This window comes from Dryobates pubescens, chromosome 7 (assembly GCF_014839835.1).
Source record: "Dryobates pubescens isolate bDryPub1 chromosome 7, bDryPub1.pri, whole genome shotgun sequence".
NCBI lineage: Eukaryota > Metazoa > Chordata > Aves > Piciformes > Picidae > Dryobates > Dryobates pubescens.
The window spans coordinates 1145100-1169557 of NC_071618.1; the positions used below are offsets into that span (position 1 = coordinate 1145100).

Sequence of the window (24458 nt, forward strand, 5' to 3'; positions counted from 1 at the left end):
TAAGTCTTAAAGAAAACTTTTATGTAGAAACCCCAACACAGAATTGCAACCTAACTTTACGCTCAGACCTACAGGATGAAAGGCTGGATAAATTCTTGAGCAACTGATGTGATCTCATAGCTTCCCCAGCCTTGAGCAAAAGGCCGGACTACACAACATCAGGAGGTCTCTCCTAGTCTAAATTTTTTGGTAATTTCTATAAATACTTAAGTTCTCAACAAAGAGCTGAGTTATTTTTCTAATACAACTTTGTGAACAACACTGACCCGCCCATAACATTTGTAAGAAGTCTAATAAAGAAGTAGTGTTGGAGCAGTTGGTGATAAGTTTCAGGCACTAGCATCTTTGAATAATCAGCATGTTAAATGAAAGAGAATGCGAGGTGCTGATAAACCTATGGCAGTTCTCTTTTTATGTACCAGCCGTGAAAACAATCAGAATACAAGATACTTCAGCAGCTGAAAGACGTCAGTCACTGCAGAAAAGAAACTAAGTTTCAATTTACCTGTGTAAACCTTATTCCGTAGTTGATTTCTGCTGAAACAGATTTTCTTTCTTTTTCTGTACGAACAGGTCGATCATCCAAACCACGACAAAATCTGTAGAGCATTTGTCCTGTTTTTGGACCAAACTCTTTTTGCAGTTTTGACATTGAAGCACATTGCAGATCTCCACAGGTTTTAATTCCCAAAGAAGCCAGCTTAGATTCCATCGTTCTGCCAACTCCTAACAACAAAGGCAATTAGATCTGCTAACTCTACACAATTCAGAGGCAGTCAGGTTTTGAACAAAGATTTTTTTTCTTTTTAAACCTACAGAAGGTCCTATCAAATTAATAAATATACACCATAAATGATAAATTCCACTTAACAAAACATGGTTCACATGGAAACTTTTGCTGTGTTCACCTGTGTTTCTTTAATCTGTTGTATGTATTGAGTTTAAGATGTCATAATGCAGTGTGTTTCTTTATTGTGGGTAAAATGTGAATGGCTTCTGCTTGCAAATCTTCTTGACAAGGCACTGCCTGTTACAGACAATATAGCTCTGAACACCAAAACACACAATCCGAAAAGAATGTCCAACATACGTGTTTTGCCATCATATACAAGTTATTTAATATAAATGAAAATCAACAAATATTTTGACTACTGTTGCACTGCTTCCTAGACAGAAAAGAAAAATACTACTTCACATAGAAGTGATAGCATACCTCTTATCACTTGTGCTTTGAATTACCAAGCACTGGAAATTGCAGGTATCCATGGCAACAGCACATATGTCACCGTGATAAACTTAAGTGTATTTCTGCGTTTTGGAGAGGTGGCCTACTACTTCCAAAAAAATATGAGTCCTATGAGTTTACCCCACCAAAGTCAGTGAAAGCTAGAAATCTCAGGTAACCAGCTTCTATCTCTCATAATCCGTTTCTTTGCCTGGGTGGCATTATTGACAAACACTTAAGAAGTTTTTCCCATGAAGACGCAAGTGAATTTTGAGAATTTTAAAACACTGAGGTCAAAGCACAGTACTAGAAGAATACTTTTCTGGAGGAAAAACATTTCCTGTAAGTTATGCCAAAGAGAAATGGTGCTGTGCTGTAAATTAAGCTTGGCCATGGAAGGGGATACACAATTTCTGGTAAACCTGCATGCATCTGTATGTGCTATTCCTTCCAGTTTTCCATTTGAGTCTCTACTGCCATCTAATTTTTTTGTTTCCTTCTCTTTCCTTCTTAAACAGAGAAAAAGATTATTTTGAACTAAATACATGTGTGCACATGCAGGTTAAGCTCAGCTGATCACTAACATACAAAGCATAGATCGGTGCTTACTCAGCACTTTTTGCATGATGTCTGTATCACATTATACTACTAAAGTACTGAATAACAATACAATACCGAGTTATGCATCAGGAAACGTTTTAGCTTACAACTCTTAATTATTCTCCTGGAACAACAGAAAGACACACTTCTCTACTTTGGTAACATTCTGATTTGCTAGATTTTATTTCTTATTTTTCCTTTTAAGAGATCTCTTCAAAATATCTCTGTTTCTTGGATGCAGCAAAGATTAAACGAACTCCTCTCTATGGTATCTATGCTATTTTTTCCAAATCCTCACTTCACACCTTCTACTCCATTGTAGAAAAAATACTCTTTTGGGCTAGTTCATGGTTCTAAGCCTCCCACAGTGATATGTACCCATTATTACTGCTTTTATTACATTCATTATGATACAGTAAGGAGCACTCACTTGAAATCACTCATCTAAATAATTGTATTAAAGAACATACTAAAACATACTAACTCTGAGCTTCTTCCATAGATAACGTTCTGTGAATCTTTAACATTCTTTACCAAAAAAGATGCTTTTCAGATCGAGGGAAAAGGCACAGAGGTTCTTCTCAGAAATGTTCAGAAAGCAGTCTCTCTTTTTTCTTTTTAATCATAACCATGTAATAGCATCTAATATTAGCCCATCCAGAACACAGATTAGTAGCTGAAACTGTTTTAGTATCAGGAAGTAAAATGCCCTCTAAAAGAAAGGAGTACCTGGAAGACTGGTAACAAGTTGACCTCTGATAAAATCATCTACTTCTTCAGGTTTTAAGTGATACTGTCCATCTGGTTTAGCTTTACGAGTTGCCATTCTGGCCAGCAGAATATTAGAACCTGCAAAACCAATAAATTCAAGTATGTCTGTGGTAACTTCTGTCTTCTCAAGCACAATGTCACAGTTCAACAGTGAAGGAAAAAATGCCAAAAAAGCAAAATCTGTCTTTACACAGAATTTAATGAAATACATGAATATACATTTGCAGTATCTACTTCCAAAAGAAAAGCTAGCAGTATTTGTGGTTACAGCAGTATAACTATAGTGGTAATTACAATTATGAAGTTAAAACGAACCAAATAAAAAACCACCAAAACCCCCAAAACAAACAAGAAGTAAGTGAGTGACACTTCACTAAGAATACCTCTAAGAATACAAGCTCTACACATGTAGAGGTACAAATAAACAGTTAAGTGTAAATGTCAAAAAATTTCAGAAGTATTATCTTTAAACACTGGAGAATTTAAAAACATCCCTTGTGGACAATGTAAATAATACTTAGGTGACAATTTCATCAAATATATTCTATGTGAAATACTGTCATTATGCTAATATTTTGTCCTGAGTACTCACTAGAAAAATGTGATTACTTTATTATATTTTTATATGCAGTCATAACGTGTGGTGGGAATAAGACCTCTTTCAGCACATTTTGTTCCCCATTATAGCCTTATTCATGCCCAGTCAGTAAGATCTCTGAAATGATACCCAATCACATTCCTTATTGCCACTCAAACACTCTAAGACAAAGCAAGCTAATAAAAGGCCAGGTGACTTCACAACTTGCAGCATGGTGTGTTACTATTGTTTTTCTCCTTCCACCTATGTGGGAGACCTTACTGTCTATTCTAAACTTTCAGTCAAGAACAGTAACAGAGCTTTATGGGCATGTTTCTCCAGAGAGGTTAAATTGATGAAACAATTAATGACAGATTCCTTGTTAAATTTCCTATTTATCTTTGGGGATCCATGTTTTGTCTATACAATACTGAAGATTCCTGTTCCTCTTATCTATCAACCATACCAATATAATTGTAATACCATGAAATCTCAGTGATTTACCTTCTGAAACAGACTATTCCCACAAGACTGAAGCTAAGTATGAAAACCCTAACACCTCATTTGGCAAATGAGAAATCAAGATACAGGATATTTATAGAAGAGTGTTTAATCTTTCACTAGCATTGTTTAAATCAGTTTAGTTTAGCCAGCAAAATCTCAAGGGTAAAAATTAAATTTATTCAACTGGCATAAACATGTCTGTCTTTAATTTATCTCTAATCAGACAACAACGCTGAGAGGAGATCTCAACAGTATTGTAGTATCTATTCAAATTTACATTTTATTATATTGGTACAATTTTCCCATTGGGCAACATTTAAATTGCTGATACAAGATGTATGTTTCTGACAGACAATGTTTCAGAAATAAGGCCTCTGCATTCATGTAACAGTATATGGTTTCCTCTGATTTATTTACTTAATGATGAGTTATGAGTGTAAAGACAGAGTCCTTGTCGTGTACCTACCACATGTGTTTCTAGAAAGGATATCAAAATTGTTTTCCAGTATCTCACACAAACTGATTAATAAAAAAAAAAAAATTTAAAAAAATTGCTCATAGGTATTTGTCTCTTCCAATCAGTAGGAGAACTATCATGTCAGGTTAGAAAATAATGCTTTAGAAACCAATTCCACTCTTTCTATAGAAAAAACCAAACATACTAAGTACATAAAGAAGATTACAAATATATTTCAAGTCAAAACAAGACATGAAAAGGAATCCAGGGAATTACAGTCTCTGTACTAAAGTATCACAAGAAATAAAGGAAGAATTCTGCTTACAGTAATAAATTTCAGATTGACTTACAAGTAGATTTCATATGCTTATATACTCTCAGTATATTTATTTACAGATACTCAATTCCAGTATTAATTAGGAAGAAAAACAAATGAGAAGGGGCCAAATGAAAAGAAATCAAGAAAGTCTTTTCAGATGTGTTTTCATATACAATACCTACTACACATCACACAAATCTTTGCTTTCAATACCTTAGAATAATTACACTAAATCATGCCACCCTGTAAACTCTTACTGCTATCTCTGATAAGGAACAGAAACTGTGCTTAATTTTCTATTTACTGGAAAAACAACAACAGCATTTCATAAAATTGAATGTAAGAATATCATACAGACAGAATTTTAGCACACTGTCCAGACAGAAGTGATAGCAATTGTATAAATTTTTGCTTAAAAACTCTCCACTTATGAAGATTTTATTGCATTTTTATTTACACTAATTTAGTGCAAATGGCAACATGTTCAGTATCACAGGACACTTTTAGCAACCTTACGTAGCTTCGACACAACTAACAATAGCAGGCATTGCTTGTAAACAGAAATGAAATATGGTACTTACCCATCCCAACAGAAGCAGTGCATTTAGTCTGGGCTTTGATTTCAGTGCGGATAACATTTGCAAGCTCATCAGGAGTCAATCTGGTCTCTGTAAGGATTTCAGTGATATCTACTAGTGCTTCATCACAACTGACTGCTTCGATGTTGTGAGTATAGCTATCAACACAAAGTAAAGGAGGTGAAACACCAGCAACAGCTCACCATCTGTTAAAACAAGTATACAGCAAATAAAGTGTTCCTTTTGTGGTGGCATTTCCCTGCTTGTTTTGTATCACACACCGCTTACATATTAAAAATGCTTAACCAGCAAATTACAGCAACATTATGAATTTCTACATGCATCAGGATTTTAAAGGAAGAGTTGGAGAAGGAGTTTTCATTAACAATAACCAATTTCCAGTTTATTTCAGTTGCATTTTAAACCAGAAAGTAGTTTCTAACAGGCAATTCATTCTTAAGTCACTCCAAAAAAAAAAACCAAACCCTTTCAAAAAAATCTCACTTCTAAGTAACGATCTGCTTCTCATACTGTAATCAGTCAAAATTTACCAATTACTCATTTGTGAGTCAGACCTTGACTGTTTACAGGATTTGGCTTAAAGACAAAAGAATGCTCAGAAGCAGGACAGTGCTCAAAGTAACAAAAATACTACAAAAAGAAGACATCAAAGAGGAATGGCTTTATGGAAGCTGAAGAGTAAGATGGAGATGAAAATAGTAAATCAAATAATGGCATTCAGCAGTGGCAAATACAATACACTTCATAACCTTACCATGAAAAGATCATGTAAACAAACAGCACATTTTACCTTGCTAATATTTCATATACTGTCCGTGCCACTTCTTTGTAAGCATCAAAATCATATGAAACTGCTTGGAGATTTGGACACAACTTTTTTGCCTGGCCAAAAAACATTCCATTCTTGATGCCGACTTGTCTAAAATTAAATAATAAACAAATTACCAAAAAAACACAGTACTGATTTTTCCACAAATTAATATGGGTTATTTCCAAGTGAAATGTTTGTCTTCTCCCACGAAAAATAATTACCAGTAAAAAGGAATTTAATCTAACTGCTAGTAGTTTGATTGCTATGAAAAGTTGTATTTGAGAGTATTTGAATTAGCTGCGTAATATTTAGGTATGCAGCATGGAATGCCTGCCTTTGGGAACATGCTTAAGACAAGGTCTCCAGAAAGTACTATACAACTTGCTATCTTCTTTTTCAAATTAAAGCCACACATACACTATAGTGACTAAAGTAACTTGATCTCATATTCCACTGTGCAAGCTTACAAAATCATGCTCCTGTAATAAAAAAACCTCTCACTTTTTGAGATACAAATATAAAGCCTGCCGATCCTAGCGTGCTTGAAAAAGGTTCCAATGAAGAAATTCTTTCTAGAGTATTATTTCCATCAGAGAAGAAAACCACATTTTCAACACTATGCTTATATCTAGAACAAGTTGTTTCATAGTCTGAACATTTATGAGATATGTTACATAGGATGCTCAACATAACCTGTGAAAGAAATATTTTTGAGTTACCAATCTTACTGCCAGATTTTAACTAAACCCTTCAGTAACAAAGTGTTCTTAATTCCATAAAAGAATGCAATTTTGGTACAAAGAAGTGAAGATGAAATTACAAAATCAACAAAACGAGAGTGGATGGCATACAGTTTTCCTTAAGAGGCTTTGTTTCTAGTAACACATACGTTAGGTTAAAAAAATCTATTAAGCAGTGTTCAAAAAGCAGCAGCAGCCGTAGGGAAGATCATGTTCTAAATTAAATTCTGACCACCTATACAACTTTTGAAAATGTAAGAAATAATTCTCCTCTAGATAAATTTCAGGAAACTGACTGAACAACTGCTGCTTTGGACAGTTCATGCCTATCTGTATGATATTTTCAGGCAACATGATAAGTAACTTTTACCTACCTGGCTTCATAACTACAGGAAGCTATTTCAGCCATGGACAAAACAGTGAGGTTGAAGTCAGCTCCATTCACATGTGTGGAATCTGGATGCTCCCAGACTGATGAGTCCAGTTTGCCAGGTATTCTAATTTCTGCTTAGAAAATAATATTTACGTTATTTTTCTTAAGAGTTTAATAGAATGAATGTGAATAAAACAAAAATTGGGGATTTTATTTTGTACAATTTTTCTACTGCTACCTGTTGATGAAGAGGTTCTTAGTACTACATGGATTCATACCACAGTCCAGGAAAAAAAACCAAACAACAAACAAAAAAACACCCCCAAAAAAGGACACCCCAGAAAACAAACAGAATACCCCCCCAGATACACACGTATAGTAATCTGACTCTGCAGGTAGATCTGAACACATTACTGAGAAGAGTATTAAGCTACACAAAAAATTTTCTTTCTATTTTCCCCCCAAATTACTAGAGAGTAGTTTGTTTGTGACTACGTACCACCATACTGTAAAATAAGACTGATCTGTGTTTTAATGTCCATAAAAATGATCAAATACTCGAGGCTAACTGCTACAACCATATCCTGTAAACAAATATGTGACACCAAGACATTTACCAACTGCTTGGCTGAGCAAGAAGACACAGCTACATTCCTTTTTACAAAAAGTACAACTACTGCCAGAACACAGAAATTAATTCCAAAATGCAAACCCACCTTTTATCATACTTAGAACCTTTTACTTAAAACTATTTTTTCTAATAATCTAGAATTGATTGTTAAGAAATTAAATAACTGGAATGCTAATTAGGTCAAATGAAAAAGCATGAGCTGAAAATTGTACTTCCTTTAACACTCTCATGGGGATATTAATTGACAAAACTTCTGCTGTTAGTTCCTATTAATTCTCTTACTAGCCTAGGTCAACTTCCAATTACAAATACTGCAACCCCAGACTTAAAATGAGACAGTGTCCCTAATTCTAGAAAACTTTACTGCATGCACCAACACAAATTTTAGAGTCCTTCAGGCCCACTGTGTATGATGTACTAGAACAAAATTCCATGACACTGAATACTGGAATCAAGTAAAGCATTTTCTATTCAGGTTTTCAGAGTATGTAAACCCTGACAGATACATGCCTATACTCTAAGTATAGATTAGCCTCAAAAAAAAAAATGGCTAGATGCAAAGACTGCTATGCCCTCCCAAGCACCCCATCAGTATCAAAACAAGGTATCATACAGACAACAACCTTCTATTTACTTAAAAAGAAATCAAATATGCATGTTATAGTGGTTTTTTTCATTGCTGTAGTCTATTTAATATCATACACCTTTGTAATATAATAAACAGGGAGTTATCTTCAGAGTGCCACAATGCCTAATTCTGTTTCATGGTACTAGCAACTTACACACTGGTAATCTCAATGAAAGGAAATAAGGTGCTATGTGCACATACAGGTAGTTAACAGACCAGAGAAAGTGCTGTAATGAGTGAGTGGAGACAGCAGGGGCAGAGCCTGACTCCTGTGAAAAACGGCTTTTATTCAGAATTTCTGCTAAATTTGTGCACCTTTTTATGCCTTAAATATTTTAAAGTACGATGTGCTCAGTAAGTTACCTAAGATGTCTGTAACTGAAAATTAGAGCAAACTTATGCCCCAAATAAAGATAAGAATGACAAGAACAATTTCTTTAGTCCATGCCTTCCTGTGCCCTGGCCTGAGATGATGCTGTCATCTTGTCTATCTTCATTGGACTCGTCGACTTTTTCCACATCGCAGCAGAGCAGTTTCCCCCATGAGCTGATGGAGTCACTTCATGTGAAATTCAGGGCAATGCAGAACACATTGTCCTCAATGGAAGGCAAGGTAGAGAACCTCTCACCAAAAGCTGGGAAACTAGACAGGCACATGGTGAATGTGGAGCAACGGATGGAGAAATCAGAGGCCAGGACCCAAGTCTGTGAAAAAGAAATCGCTGAGAATAAATCTGTGACTAATATGATGGTTAAAATCTGCTGCTCTTTAGAATGAAAAAAAGGGAGATATGAGGGTTGAGGGAAAGGAAGCCTAGAAAACATTCACATCTTGGGCATCCTGGCCATGGAAAAGAGAACCCAGACTATGAATCCTGATTAACATACGTTAATCTTCTATCTTTAGAGTATCAGTGCTAAAAGATGGCACGTATGTAGAGAAGTAATTCTACTACCCAGAAAGGTTATCTCCAATTTGGAGATTTGGGGTGAGAACAATAGTAAGTCTTAAATATAAAAATATACAAGAAAAGAAAGTATTTCATAAAAGAGTCAAGATTCTATTGACACTAGATACTTGTCTAGCAATGCAGATCAAAGGCAGGAATCAGTACCACTAAAGAAGTAATTTGCAAAAAAAAAAGAAGTAGCTGAAGCAGCATAGACAGGATTCCTACACAGCAGAATTCAGTATTTGGTCAAAAGTGATTCATAAGGATTTGGGGTTGTTTGTTTAGTTTGGTTTTGTTCGTGGGGGTTTGTTTTGTTTCATTTTGCTTTGTGGTTTTTTTTTTTAATTTGGAACTTTCTTCATAATAAGCAAGACTTGGAGAAGGGAAAAATCAGAGAACAGCCTGAAAAGCATGATGCATCAAAAAATGAAGTGGATTCCATGTTGAAGCATGGATGCAAAAATATGCTCATGTTCAAAAGTGGTCCCAACTACCTTTTTATTCCATTTATGTAACCTGTCCCCAAACAGAACTGTGTATGTTTAACAGCAGAACTTAGCATTCTGTATTTCTGACATTTTAGAAAAGTACTTTTCCATGTGATACATGTGCCTACTGGACCATATTTACCTCTGGGGCATGGCACAATTAAACACATGCTGTGAAGTGTGTCACATACACTAAGATACTGTGATGTCAGAAAAGCCTAACCTGCAATTCCACCCGTCCAGCTAAGATCACACATACCTGTTATTTCTTTCCCCCCAAAGGAAGACAAGCCATGTACTTAGGAGAATGCAAGCAGAAACTACAGGTTGTACTTTTGGTTGATAAAATCATTGTGCATGGAGAAAAAATAATAAAGAGACTAAAAAATACTACAAACAGCAGCTAATGAGATAAAGACTATAAAAAGTATTAGGAGAAAAATCCTTTCACCAAAACAGTAGTTGCACAACCAGTGTCAAGTATCAAGAAAGAGCGAGCTATGTGCCTGCCTGTGCACAAGCCAGTGAGATTGGATGCTGATGTTAAAGAAATGAATGTGTGGATATTCAGAAAAATCTGCTGCAGTAAGAAACTGAGTTTCTTATATAATGAGGCTGAAATACGCTGTTCCCTTAAGTAATAAATACAGTAGAAGAGATACTACTGAATTTGTGAATCACAAAGAATATGCTAAGTTATCAGCTAAACTTCCATAATTTAACTGCTTCTCTCTCCAAACAGCACTTAATTGTATCAAGCTGTGACTCCTATTCTGTGTAAAGTCCTAACCCAAGTTACAAAGTCACGGTATAAAACTGAACTACCAATAAATGCTTCATACAAAGCTATACTACAGAAAACAACACAGAAGAAACTTAAGTCTGGAGTATCATGCAAAGTCCCTAAAAAGTTAAAAGGCCAGCAGGTTCCACAAACATACATTCTACCTTGCTTTTTAAGTGTTCACAAACTACAGCAACAATACAAATAAAATGGCATCACTTCCTGTAATACCATCTTGCAAACATCTCTGACAAGTGGCGGATTTTTTTTTAAGGTACTAACATTTCAAAGCAACTATGGAAGAACAAAGTTTTCCCACCTCTTGCATAAACCAAATAACTCACTGTGGTGTAAGCTCTGACACTACTACTTCCTACGGCAAGGGCGGTAAATAGTGCATATACAAGGGGCAAGGAATGAAGTCAACATCTAAATCTAAACTGAAATTAAGTAGCAGCTGCCTGTTGTATATGCACTTTTAAACACCACTGTGGTAAGTAAGCTTCAAGCTGATGAAGCTGACTGCTGGAGAAAAAAAGAGAAACCAGTTCCTGATGTTTAGCAATATATTTTCTCAAACTAAATGAGCTCAGGCAGTATAGCAAGACCTTTTTCACTGTTGTTTACATTAGTATACTACTACTTGAGGACACAGAAAGTAACAGCTTTCTAAATTACTACAAGCAAGTAAGGAATTCTCAAGCTAGAGATGCCCTGGTTTTGAGGAAACAAACTGTGGGAGATACAAAACTCAAGAAATTGCAAAGACTTTGCAGAAACTTGAAATGCTCTAAAAACCACTCAGGTGAACTCATTGTACACAGATATTGCACACATGCACTTCGAAAGCCAGCTCAGCCAACTTCAGTTTCTCACTAGCCTTTGCGCTGTCATTTCTATTTCTACAGTAAAAAAGTTTTATGAGACTTGAAAAACTTTGTACCTTTTTCTTCATAATAAACTTACTCAGAATGTATTGAACCCAGTCAACCTGTATTTACTTCTTTTTAAAAACAATTGCTTAATATTTTATCTTATTCTCAACCTCAGCAAAAGTGGGCAAAACCTAAAATTACTCCAAAGTAACTCACTTATTCTGAGCAAAGCTAACAAACAAGAATTCACAGTGGCATATTATTGCAGAGCCTCATGTAGTCCAAATATATTTATTTTCTAATATCCCCCGCATGAAATAAAAACAAATTCATCCACTGTGTACTTTATTAATAACTTTTTACTTAGAGTCTTCAACAACAAGAGTTAAAAACATACAGACAAACACACACACTTATCTGTACCTGCTTTGCCATTCAATAGTTTATTGTGGTAATATTGCTGTTCAAGCTTGGGGTTTGCACCAGGGCGCAGTGGTGCTTTTCCTGCACCTCTGTTACTAGTAACAGCCACTGGTTTTCCTGTGAAGAAGAAATGTATGTATTGTAAGTCAACACCTATAATAGCTTATGTTTTAATAATGGCACAACTAGGGTGAAATCATGTCTATTTTTTTATAATTTCTTTCAAGCCTAGACAGTCTTCCAGCATTAAGAAGGAAACACCTATGAAACTAACTTTGCATTTTTACTATGAATTTGCTATCCCACTTGCAGTCACATGTAAAGAAAAGCTTTTAAAGAGTGAAAAATACAGCCATACTTGTTTGTCATTAATAACAAGTAAAGATGGCAGTTGTGAAACTTCAACAACATTCTAATGATTCATTGGGAGTGTATACACACACCAACACACTCACTGTTTAATTAACTGTACAAAATAAAATCTTTAGTAAACTTTGACTTTTTAGTACTGTCAACAGCTGCGTAGTTTTTCTACAGGAAACTAATTTATGCACTGAAAGTTCTGGCAGACTTACGTGGGACAGAAAAAATATTTGCAGAAAAGTCCTGGGCTCTTTATGTTCCAGTAATGGAATTAGAAACTTGGCACAAAATAAAAGATTTTAAGACTCAAACACAGCAGGACCATCTTTGATACAGTTGCTCTTGCTTTTGGACAGAAGATAGCAAAGGAACAGTATAAACAGCTTGCTCTTTTCAAAAATCTACAATAGCTGGGGGTCAGACGCTCACCTCTGCACCAAGTCTTCAGATTTGTGAATCACCAAAATTCAGCATTTGCATAAACTAGTATCTCCATTTCTGAATGGCACATTTGTAAAAATACCACTAAAACTTGCTAAGGATCTCCACTTGCTATTCCTGTGCCCTAAGGACAATGAGGAAAATCGGTAACTTCTAAATGCGAACAGAATTGCTCATCCTCCAGGTTTTATCATACTTCACGTGTGAGAGCTCAGCTAGAAATGGGAAGCAGCAGCAAATTTCCCTTGAAAAAGGAACATCAGGCAAACACTATTAATTCTCAATCTTGACCTTTCCACTTTTCTAGTTAAAGCTCCTTACATTACCCTCAGGAACATTATTAGGATACCCCATTCTTTCACCCCCCACCTTCCTCTTTTTTTTGTTTTTTTAACAGTGTCCAACATCCACTTCTGGTATTTGATCTCCAAATTCTAAACCAGTAGATTTAAGTTTCTGTAAGACATGTACAATGTTAAAGAGAATGGTTATTCCAGATTTTACTTTTCCTACTTTAAATACTGGAAGGAGACGAGGAGAATTCCTGTGCTCTCTTGCATTTGGATTGTTGGAAAGTAAGCATGAATACGAACGCTGCATGATCTGACTATAAAAGGTGCCAGGAAAAAAAATTAACATGCGAAATTCATTTTCTATGTGTGCAAGTTTGGGTTTAATTTTAAGGGCTTAACTGAGCAAACTGTAACATGCAGAATTAGATACTGACCTTTGAGATCTGGTCTATTTCGGATAGCCACAGACACAAAGAAGCAGTCCATATCCAGGTGCATTATACAGCTCTGTGGCTTGGCTGAGCTTGCAACAGACACATTACCTAGTATGAAGATACACCAATAGAAAACTTGAACCCTAATTTATATACTTTGGTACTACTCATAGTAGTCACCAAGTTTTGTCACCTTGAACTATAAAGATATTAGTTTTTTCTCACCAAGAAGATATTTACATTCACAAAGTTCACAAAGAAATGTAAACATCAACAGCAGTCAAACAACCTAAACTTAAAGCTTCTATTTTCTTTTCTCATAATTAACACTTTCTACCTAACAAGTTCCCCCAACACAAGAAGATTAATACATGTCATGGGAACTGAATCTTATTTTGGTATATTAACACTGAATTTGTAACAGACAACTTTACTCCCATTTCTTCAGTAATCATAAGACTGTTCCAAGAAAAAAAAATAATGAAAAAACAGTTTAGCTGGACTAAGGCCTACCCTTAATTCTTCATGAAACACACCAGAATTAAGCTTTAAACCTCCCATGCAATTGGATTTTGTCATTACTGCACCTACACTCATGCAAACATTAAGCAAAGATGAGCAAGATAGCACCAGACTGAAAAACTTACATGCCTTAAGCACTAGAAATAATTGTGTCAGGTATTCTAGAAGTTCAAGTCTGCATGGCTATGTTGCTGACCTATCAGAGGAGACTATACCATAACAAGGGAAAAAACAAAAGTCTTAATTTGAGCAATGCATAAAGTGTAACAAAAAAATACTTCAATACATCAAGTGAACTGTTCTGCTTAACAGAAGAGTTAATTACTGGGCAATCAGAAAAATGTTTTCTTGGTTTTCATAATTTACCACCTGAAATATTTCTTTGAAAAGGACTTTCTTAAAAGAATGTATTTACAAATCAAGCAACCAAGTTAACGTTTAAAGTTTCTACTTGTCAAACTAAAGAGTCATTAACTATTTGAATACTCTAGGCCAAATCAAAGAGAGAAAAAAAACTAGTTTATATCATATTTTGAGTGAAAAATACACAGTAAGGTAATTTGTAAGCTAACATGTTTTATAATTGGTGTGTCCCAGCACAAACATAGAATCAGTTAATTTATCTATCAATACCTAACAATAATTTATAGGATGTGTAAATTAATCAGCAAGCATATTTTCATACATAAGGGAGTACTTTAGAAGCACAACAGAGTTAGAATCTCTTTGATGCTGCAGAGCTAGCCTTTTAATTTAGTAAGACTGTAAATGAGAGATTCTAAAGTTGTGAAATACTGTATCTGTACTTGTAAGACTGCCTCTCATGAATTACATTTTTTCATTTTAGCCCTCAATGTAATGACATAGAACATTTCTCTTCTGTCACAAGTGAGGTTCAGCAGTCTCACATGACATTGCTATCCATTTAAACAGACCCAGAGGTATATAAAACTCTTTTGAGTAAAATGTAACTGAAATTTCAATTAACTTCCAACTGTTAGTTGTATTTTAAGTTCTCACACTGATGTGTAAGCAGCGTGGGTTTTTTTTGGTTTTGTGTTTGCCCTTTTAGATTTTCACACCAGACTTCTGTATTTAGGTATTTATAGTATTTTTCCCCCTTGCTCAATCCACATATCTTGGTAAAGTCAGAAATACTATTTCTATAAGGAGGTAGAATACATAGAATAAACCAGGTTGGAAGAGACCTTCAAGATCATCGCGTCCAACCCATCAACCAATCCAACACCACCCAAACAACTAACCCACGGCACCAAGCACCCCATCAAGTCTTCTCCTGAAAACCTCCAATGATGGCGACTCCACCACCTCCCCAGGCAGCCCATTCCAATGGGCAATCACTCTCTCTGTATAGAACTTTTTCCTAACATCTAGCCTGAACCTCCCCTGGAGCAGCCTGAGACTGTGTCCTCTTGTTCTGGCGCTGGCTGCCTGGGAGAAGAGACCAACATCCGTCTGTCTACAACCCCCCTTCAGGTAGTTGTAGAGAGGAATAAGGTCACCCCTGAGTCTCCTCTTCTCCAGGCTAAGGTAGGACAGAGTATCACATTAAGTCATATTTTCAGTTAAAAAACCTCAAACAAAACCAAAAAAGGTTGGAGCCGTTAGTTCTCAGCACATCAAAGTCACCATGCTTTTCCAGATAGCTAGACTGTAGTATGAATATTGGATACTAACTGTTTCAGTTAGACAATTAAGGTACAAATAAAGATATAGGCACCTTCTCAACATAAACCTTCTTAAACAAGTATCTACCTGTGTCAGTTTTAAGTGCAGACCTGCCTGCTTTCCATTTTTTTAATTTTTCCCTTCCTGGGAAGACACCGCTGTTTTTTTTCTGTAGGCTGTTGACAAACTCTGTTAATTCACACTTCCACGTTGATATATGGTGCAATCTTGAATGTGAATAAAATTCAGAAATAAAACTACAATCTGAAGGTTTGGACATAGGTAAGGAAGCTGCCTTGCTAGGAGTAGGTACAGAAGTGCTTTTTGTGCTTGAAGGCCTCTGAACAGTGGAGTGGTGAGCACCATTTATTTTAGCATTACTGTGCAAAGATGAAGATGAGGATGAAATACTCATAGTCCTATGTGGATTCCCATAGAAGTCTGTATTTTTGTTGCTCTGATGCAACTGCTGTGTTGTGCAGTCTCTGAAGTCAGCCATGCCTTTCTCAGTCTTCCCCTCCTCCTGCACAAGGCCCATAGAGAACCTACTTGCAACACTGTTGCTGGAGGGCAACGAGCAATCCTGTGTCTTTAAGGCACTGGTAGAAGCATGTGTGTGTCCGTTAAAAATGGCAGTACTGTCTTTGTGAGACTGAATCCCATTTTGTTTCTGTCCAGGAAGGATCTGTTCCAGCTCTGTAAATCCAAAATTGTCACTTTCTTCTTCCTCTTCTTCATTCCAGCTATTTATTCCATTGGGTGTGATCTCGTTTTCCATCTCACACTTTTTAGTATGATTTCTGAAACAGATATGACTGTTGAATACCATATCTTTTATAAAACAAGGCACATTCACAGGTCATTTTAAATGTTAAGTATTTATCTTCCTAGCTGTTATCAGTATGTACTTGAGTAGTTTTTAGATATTCAAGACAATTTTCTCAAACTCTGAGCCGTATCCTCTTAATGTCACAAAATACTGTACAGCTCTACAAAATATTGCACAGAATCAGTTATTATTAACATAACAGTACCAGGAGTTTACACAGGAGTGACTAAAATCATGCTCACATTAGAAAAGCTATTTCTACAGTCCTTAATTTGTCCAGCAATGTTGAAATGAATCCTAACAATTATTTATTTGTTAAAGGAACTGTATGACCATGGAGAGCACGAATGCTGCAGGGATATGCAAACCAGGAGTTCTCTTTTTATCAAGAAATGTGATTTTCCTTATCTAGTTACAAACACAACAAGAAAAAGGAAATATACACAGAAAACTTTATTTTTCAGAAAATCATTTGAATCTTTCAACAGAAATCTGCTCAAGCTGTATAAACCAAACATTTTAACCTTACCATAGAACCCCAAACAAACTACTTGTCATCTTTTAAGCATACAAAACTAAGTATGCTGCCAGAAGTGCATCGACAATTTATTTCTACTCTGACAGTGTAGAGGCAAAGCTTTCATTCAAAAAATTAACTCTGAACAAATCCTAAGTGGAATTAAGCCCAAAGCCTTCAAGAGGTGATCTGAACAAAAAAAACCCCAACCAACCAACCATCACTCTCAACTCCCAAAGCTAGCAATTTGAAAAAAAAAAGATGGTAAATAATTAGCTATCCAGGGTACCAGTGAAAACAGAAAGCCAATTAACTGTGGCAACAATTTGGTTAAGATTATAACCATAAATTACATTTAACAAGTATTTTTTAGGAGTTGCATAGCTGAAAGGGGCATATATTTAGTATCAGTGAATAGGGCAGGTTTTTAAACTGCTGCTTTTTAGACTAGATTGGTATTTGTTGAAGTCTGAATTTAGTTCTAATTAAAAAAAATATTAACAATGCAATAATAAGAAGAGATGGTAATTTTATCACTCATTGTTTAAAACGTAGGTAAGAAATACTGCTCATTTTGTGGAACTGATTTTGTTTTTCCTAGATGTAGGCAAATCCCACATATGTGGTAAAGTCTCCTCAGCCTTATGCAGAACTGAATTCTAAATAAAACAGTTGACCCTGGAAGAACACAGACTGTCATTACAGTATCGCTGGTCCTGTTTGAGCAGTAGTGTTGGACCAGATGACCTTCAGAAAGCTCTTTCAACCTCATCCATTCTATAATTTTAGGATTCTTTAAACACCAAGCATGGTCTTTTGAAAAAGGTGCAGGAACTCTCTTTAAAAAGAGAGGGGAAAAAACCTACAGGACACTTAGGTCAAGCAGACAGCTTTTTTCCAAATTCCAGCTCCTCTGCCTGTTAAAAATTCTGCTGGTGCTTTCTCTTCTATTCCATTCTCAAGATCTTTGAGGAGAAATTTCACAAATGTAATAGATTTTTTAATCCATCTTCTCCCTCAAGAGTGACTTAAGCCATGGCGTTAGCATACATACGGTATGTTGTAACTCTTTTTTTTAAGAAGCTAAAGAAGGAACATTTGTTTCTAGGCACTTTTAGCAAAAGTAATCAAATCATGCCACCTTCTAGTTTTTGAAATAAAGAGTCAGAATCCTTTAATGTATGACTGTTGCTTCCACACAGATATACTACCTCCTAGGACTCCTAGGTCACGTTATGAAGCAAAGTGTGGACCAAAGACTAGATACGAGGCTTGAATCAACGTAACTGCAGCTCTTTCCTCAACTATTTATACAGCTATAGCCTAATTTTACATTTCAGTGCCTCAGAACTTCCCTCTTATAAAGTGGAAGTGAATTTTAAAAATGCTATGTAACTATAAATCCAAGCCCATTATGAGTGAATGATTAGCATCTACATTGCAAGATCAGGAACACTTACACCCTGTTGAGATCTTTAGCTATATTGCTTGGACCTGGCACGGCATCTTCAGGTTTGCATACACTATTAAAGTTGAGACCTTTTTGAACACTTGACTGCTTGGTGTAAAGCTGATACGGAATGTGCGAGAGGAGACGTCCAGCTTTAATGCTGAAACACAAAAAGGAACATGTTAGTACTTAAGACACTTAAAGAAACCCCCAACGTTCTATGGTGAAAAACACCTCATGTACAATAAACTATGACTTTGGTCATTACCTTTTGCTGTCATGCTCTATGTACTTGCAGTCCCTTCCACAATCCCTTTCCCACTACTAAGTGGATTGAACTAAAAAGTAATTTTTGATGTGGTGACTGGTACTAGAAAGATGTGTTGGTCAGTTGTCTACATCCATTTTTTTTCTCCAACTGACAGAAGCAAATCCCAAATACTTGATTTAAAAAAAAATAAGCAATGCCCAGACAAAAAATCCTCTGCTGACTAGTCCTGGTTATTCTAACTAACAATGCTCACTGAGCTCTTTAACTGGAACAATGCAAATGCATGTGTCCTGAGCAAATTTGGGTAAAATCTGAAGCAGGTCAGCTAGGATGCAGTTCACTATTGAGGAAACACTACTTCTTCTACTCTGAAAGAATAATTATTCCTTCTTGTGAGAAAATTCACCAATGAAAGCTAGACAGAAGAAAAATTCCCAAATATACCTTCCATATGTATCTGCTGCAATCATTCTAGTTCTGTTCTATGTGTTCCACAGTACCACTCTCTTCTTTTTCTTCTTCCATTGAAAATGCAATTACACATCAATAACCATTAAATTCCTTAGAGAAGTCATGGACTTTAAAGTGGAATCCTCTTTAAAAATACACTGCAGCATGACTCCACCTTAACGTCTGCTGCTGGAAGTAGAGGTAACAGACTTCCCTGCCTATACTTTGCTCTTCATACTGAACAGTAGGTCAGAGATGCTTGAACTTCTTACATTAGAGGAACCTCCCTCACATCAAAGCAGATTAATAATAGTGGTCACTTTTGAACATACAATTCAATTCAAATTTTTTAAGAGAATTTATCTCAGTGACAGATACTATTTTCTGTTATTCAACACCTGAATGCTTTCTGATGGAGATGTGCTTTGTAACAAACTGAAATCTGTACTACAACGGAGCTGGACAGTGGAATAAAAGCCCTTGTAAGCTTTCTTGCTGCAATTAGATAAAAGAATATAGCAGGATACAGCATTTCCCAATTATATAAATTAAAGCTAGTTAGGCATATACCAAGGTCTGCCTGAAAATCTCTTCATTTGTTGCAGGAATGGAAAGGCAGAAAAAACACAGAGAAAGGGGCTTGCAGAACGAATAATTTTGTTGCTCAAGTAACCACACCTTACTCTAGAATACTGAATTTTCCAATTAGTCTTACAATAGGATCTCTATGTAATGTTAATCAAGCCAAAATTCTAGAGTTATCTGCATTTAACAACAGGTTTATGAGAGTCTGACTTTAGACCACAGTTCAGAATGTTCAGTTCAGAAGACGCAAATCTTTTAATGCAGCAACAGATTTCAATATGTATCTTACCATCTTTATATAAGTAACTGAAAAAATCCTATCTTAGATAGTTCACATGGCATATTCCAAATTATTGACATTTTTGTTGTTTTAATGTCTCTTTGCTGGCTCTCAAACAAAAAATGAAAATAATAGCTATTTTAATATGTTCCATGGTAAGTCCATTAATTGTTGGAAAGCAGACAGATGCTATAGTGATAAGAACCAATAAAAGACAGCAATTAATTATTCATTCCATTATCAGCAAAGAATTCGAGTCACATGCAGTAAGTAAGGAACAGGGTTATGGAGACAAAAAGTGAAAACCAAGTCACTGAATTAGTGATTTGCAACCTGAACTCAATCTTTTCTGCGAAAAGAATGTGGCAAGTATAGTGAAAAGAGATGGCATGTGAACACATAATTAAGGACAAGATTACAATGTGTGCACACAAAGAAATAAATTAAAGCTCCACAGGCAAATGACCTTTCCATTTTGCAACCTTTGATAACAAGACTGAAGATCTAGCAACACTGCTTTACCAGCAATTTGTGACAGTAACATTTTAGGGCTGATACTTAACCAAACCAAAAAACTCAAATCCATTGTATTACCGTAACCTGATGTAGCCATGAATATTCAATATTCAGTAAATCCTCTACATCCACTGCATTAATCTACTACACATCTAACTGATCTACTGCAAAGAACATTTGCCATTCCGTACATGGAGATGAAATATTTAACCAATTAGTGTTCTTCACACTGTTGAGAGGATGGGGAAAAACGAGAGGTTGTGAGACAACTTTTACTCCAGATTCTAACATAAACACTTGCACTACTGAGACAGTTAGTTCCCTGTCTTCTTGTGCCCAACCCCATGTCTATACACAGTTCTAGGAGATGCAGAACCTTAACATAAGACATCACAAGGAAAATTACAGATGTCATACGTTGGTTCTAGGAAGTTTCTACTGAATGTACATAATTTTATTTCCCAACATGGTTAAAATCATAGCAAGCTTTAATGGGATAAATTAAAACAGTCACGTCTTGCAAATAAAACCATGTCTACCATCAGCTTTCCAAGTACTTAAACTCATGGATGAAGCCCTAAAAACTGTTCAAAAAGTACACCTAAAGTCTTCTTCAAAACCGAAGAACCTGTGATTTTATTGAAGTTTAAAAAATTTACCTTGAAGGTACATGACATGAAAATAACTGAATCCAAAGGACGGAAATCAGCATACTGAAAACAGGAACCACAAATAGGATTCTGCAAGTATGTATGCAGAACTAGTTTTTTGCTTTTTTCTGCTGGTCATCTACCAAAGAGGCCTGTTAAGAATAGCATGACACTGACAGAATGATTTCCAGAACATATTCCTGCCTATTTCCCATGGGTTCCTCAGATGGAAGATGACAGATGCAAGCCAGATTGACTGCTCTGAGCCTGGCTATTGTATTTTCCAAGGACCTGAGGACAACTTTAGTTGATCCTATATATTCCAGTGCACTGAGGAACCAACATAAATAAATTGTGGCTTTCTGTGGTTTGGGCTGGGTTTTTCTCGTTTGTTGTTGTTGAATTACAAAACCACAACACAATAAATGTTTAGTTGGATTAGTATCAATCTTATGAAAATGCATTTCAATTAATATTCCTCTTTATTTACTAGACAAAGTGAAATTAAGGCAATGCACAAGGCAAGAGGTTGAAACACAATCACCTGACACCTATTTAAACATACTGACATGAAAGCCAGTTATTTGATTGGATATTAAATGAGATCAACAGGAAAACATTCAGTTTCCTAATATGACTAAGACTTGCTGAATGTTTTCAGTGAAGTTTCTTAAGAAACAATCACTAAGAAACATTATCTTCAATACAACAGTAGTAATTTTTCTCAGTTGTTGCAAGATACATTTATTTTAAACTAAACCACAATCTCAAAATGCAATATTCTGTAATGCTGTTTTTCCAGTCTTTGTATTTTGATTCCAAAAGAAGAAACCAAAAGCAGTAGATGTAAACTTACCTTTCCATGATCCATTCTGGACGAACTACTTTTTCGCCTTTCAATTCTTTTATTTTGGCATTTGGAAGATTTGTGGCAATGATGTGAGTTGTTTTTGATCTGGAATAATACACATGGTATTGGCCTCCATGCAACATCATTAGCCGTCTTAATTCATCAGCTGAGGGATCTATAAAATTAAAACCATAAATATTCCTGTTTTGTGTCAGCAGATATAGTAAGAAAAACAACTTTGAGAAATATGATGCTGTTATCAGAAAGAGTGCAAACATTTGGTTTTCTCCTGAAAAACCTCACGAGTTCTTCAAAGAACAAATCACAAAAAACGTTTCTGAAGAAATGTGTAAGACTCTGTTTCTGAAGCAACCAATTCAAAATGTAAACATTTTACTTGTTATAGAGGATCTTTCCCCAACACATGCATTGGAGAGGGAAAAAAAGTACTCAAGTAGATTTAATGCTATGCTACATTATAAACCACCGTGCATCAACATAACACAAAATCACATTAACTAACTGATCTTTTCACCAGAGTCTGGTAGTTCATAATCAAAAGTAGTATTAAAGAATTAATACTGAAAGGGTTTACCAACAGCACAGAAGTCCTACTATATAATTTCTGATGTATTCTTGAATTGTTACAGGGAACAACAAATATCTTAAAAACTAACATCTCTTCTTATTGTTAAAAAATATACTTATTTTGCAAGTAGAGGAGAGAAAATGAAAGAAAAAAACCCTTCAGCTTTAGGAAAACCTTTGTTGTGGTATCACACTGACACCAAAAGGCAAAGGTCAGCAAAAACAGAGTGTTTTGAACAGTCAGTCTGGCATGAGATACTGGAAAGAAAAAGTTTTTCAATACAGGAATACAGTTACAATTCCTTCCAGAGGCCTACTGTCAGACCTCAAAATATTTCTAACACTTGATTATATCTCTAACTCTTAACTAAAAATAGCACACATTTCCTGTCCTGAACAACTAGTAGAGTTCTTCTACCTTCTACCTTGAAGAATAAGGAAATGCTACATTTTCACTAAAGGAATCACATTTATTAAAACTGAATCAGATGTATTAATAGGTTAACATGTCCACCTTAATCTTTTTCAGCTGGCTTGAGCCCTTTGCTTAAGCCACTGCAATGTTATCATAGAAGTTGTATGCATCAGTTATGTTATAGTCAAAACATTCCTGGCATAGGTCCCTGAAAAAAAGCTTCTGGGAAGTTTCAGAAAGGTTATTAAGATGCCTTACAGAACCCAGAAGTATGATTAAAATTCTTAATGCACTATCAGCCCACCACAGACAACACATACATACATGTGTTACCTCTTCTCTTACTCCTTCCACTATTACTGGGTTCACCGTCTCAAGCATTACACCACTGAGCAAGAAAACCCCAACATATCAACCCAAACATAAACTGAATACATACACTCCAACCATCAATAGCTTGAAAAATAAAAAACTGAATGTATGTGGGAGCACATAGGAAGTTGGGAGGTTTCCTTTCAAGTAGTATCTGCAGAAAGGTGGAAAAATTTACTCCTATTTCTACTAGTGACCATTCATGTAAATGATTTACAAAAGTAATACTTATACTCAGAACCCAAGTCTGATTTTGTATGAAAAGCTTTAAACGTGAAACACAAATGAACATAATACACAAAACATATACTGTAATGGTCATGTATTTACTTAGCTGTAAACTCATGTGTTTTACAGTTCTTTAATCCATTTAGGATTTACTTGGTTTACCAACAGACAGTACCAACAAAACAGAACAATTCCTTAAAATAATAAAAGCTTCACCTGTAAAGCCATTGACATAGATAGCAACTCCACTAAAGATAGTTGATGAATTTCCATCCCTCTGGTGCTGTATGGCTGAATCTGACCGGAACTGATCCTCCAGTTTCTTAACCTTTGCAGACATGTATCCGCCCTAGTTTTTAAGTCAAAACAAAACAAACCCCATGATGTTGTTTTTATTTTCTAATGTTTACAGACAGAAATTGGTCAGTTATAAAACTGGAAAAGTTAGCAGTATCCCTTCAGTTTTATTTTGGTTAACATATAGAAGACATTCTTTTGCCAAATGAAAACCAGCATCTTGTTTCCACCATGACAGGATTTATTTAGTATTTCTTTTATCTTAGTCTATGAGAAAATGACCCTATCTGTATACAATATTTTTAGAGTAAAAAAGAAAGAAAAAATAAGAGATTTATGCTAGTCTGGATGCTAAATGAGAGGATCACTGCCTAAAGAAATAAACTAGAGAATATTCATTTAGCTTCAAGTATTTTCAATTCTTCAATATATATGAGACAGTAGCAGCATAAATATCTACATAAACGAGATTATTGTTTTTTTACCTACACAGAATGTGGAGTCACCCATAAAGAGTTTCAAGATTATTTAGTTTTTAGCTGATGATTTAAAGCTATTTAAGGATCAGCACTAATTACTTTTGCAATGTAATGGATTATTGTGAATGAAGATTTCAAAAGCTGGTAATTAAAAAAAAAATTCTTATGAATGTAGATTGCA

The 24458-nt window shown here is 35.5% G+C and overlaps 1 protein-coding gene across 4 annotated transcripts in view; it reads right to left on the reverse strand.

Annotated features, from left to right (window-relative positions):
* REV1 (REV1 DNA directed polymerase) overlaps positions 1-24458 on the reverse strand; it is a 62050-nt gene that overhangs the window by 22140 nt on the left and 15452 nt on the right. The window contains exons 3-13 of one of the 4 annotated variants that reach the window (XM_054162833.1): positions 23718-23850; positions 21905-22073; positions 18307-18456; positions 15588-16300; positions 13290-13397; positions 11759-11875; positions 6978-7107; positions 5843-5971; positions 5035-5189; positions 2555-2674; positions 506-726 (exon numbers count right to left, since the gene is read on the reverse strand). In XM_054162833.1, the coding sequence (XP_054018808.1) occupies positions 506-726; positions 2555-2674; positions 5035-5189; positions 5843-5971; positions 6978-7107; positions 11759-11875; positions 13290-13397; positions 15588-16300; positions 18307-18456; positions 21905-22073; positions 23718-23850 (2145 nt within the window). Of the gene's footprint in view, positions 1-505; positions 727-2554; positions 2675-5034; positions 5190-5842; positions 5972-6977; positions 7111-11758; positions 11876-13289; positions 13398-15587; positions 16301-18306; positions 18457-21904; positions 22100-23717; positions 23851-24458 lie in introns of those variants that run through there. The other 3 variants (XM_054162832.1, XM_054162831.1, XM_054162830.1) reach the window with 3 other exon arrangements.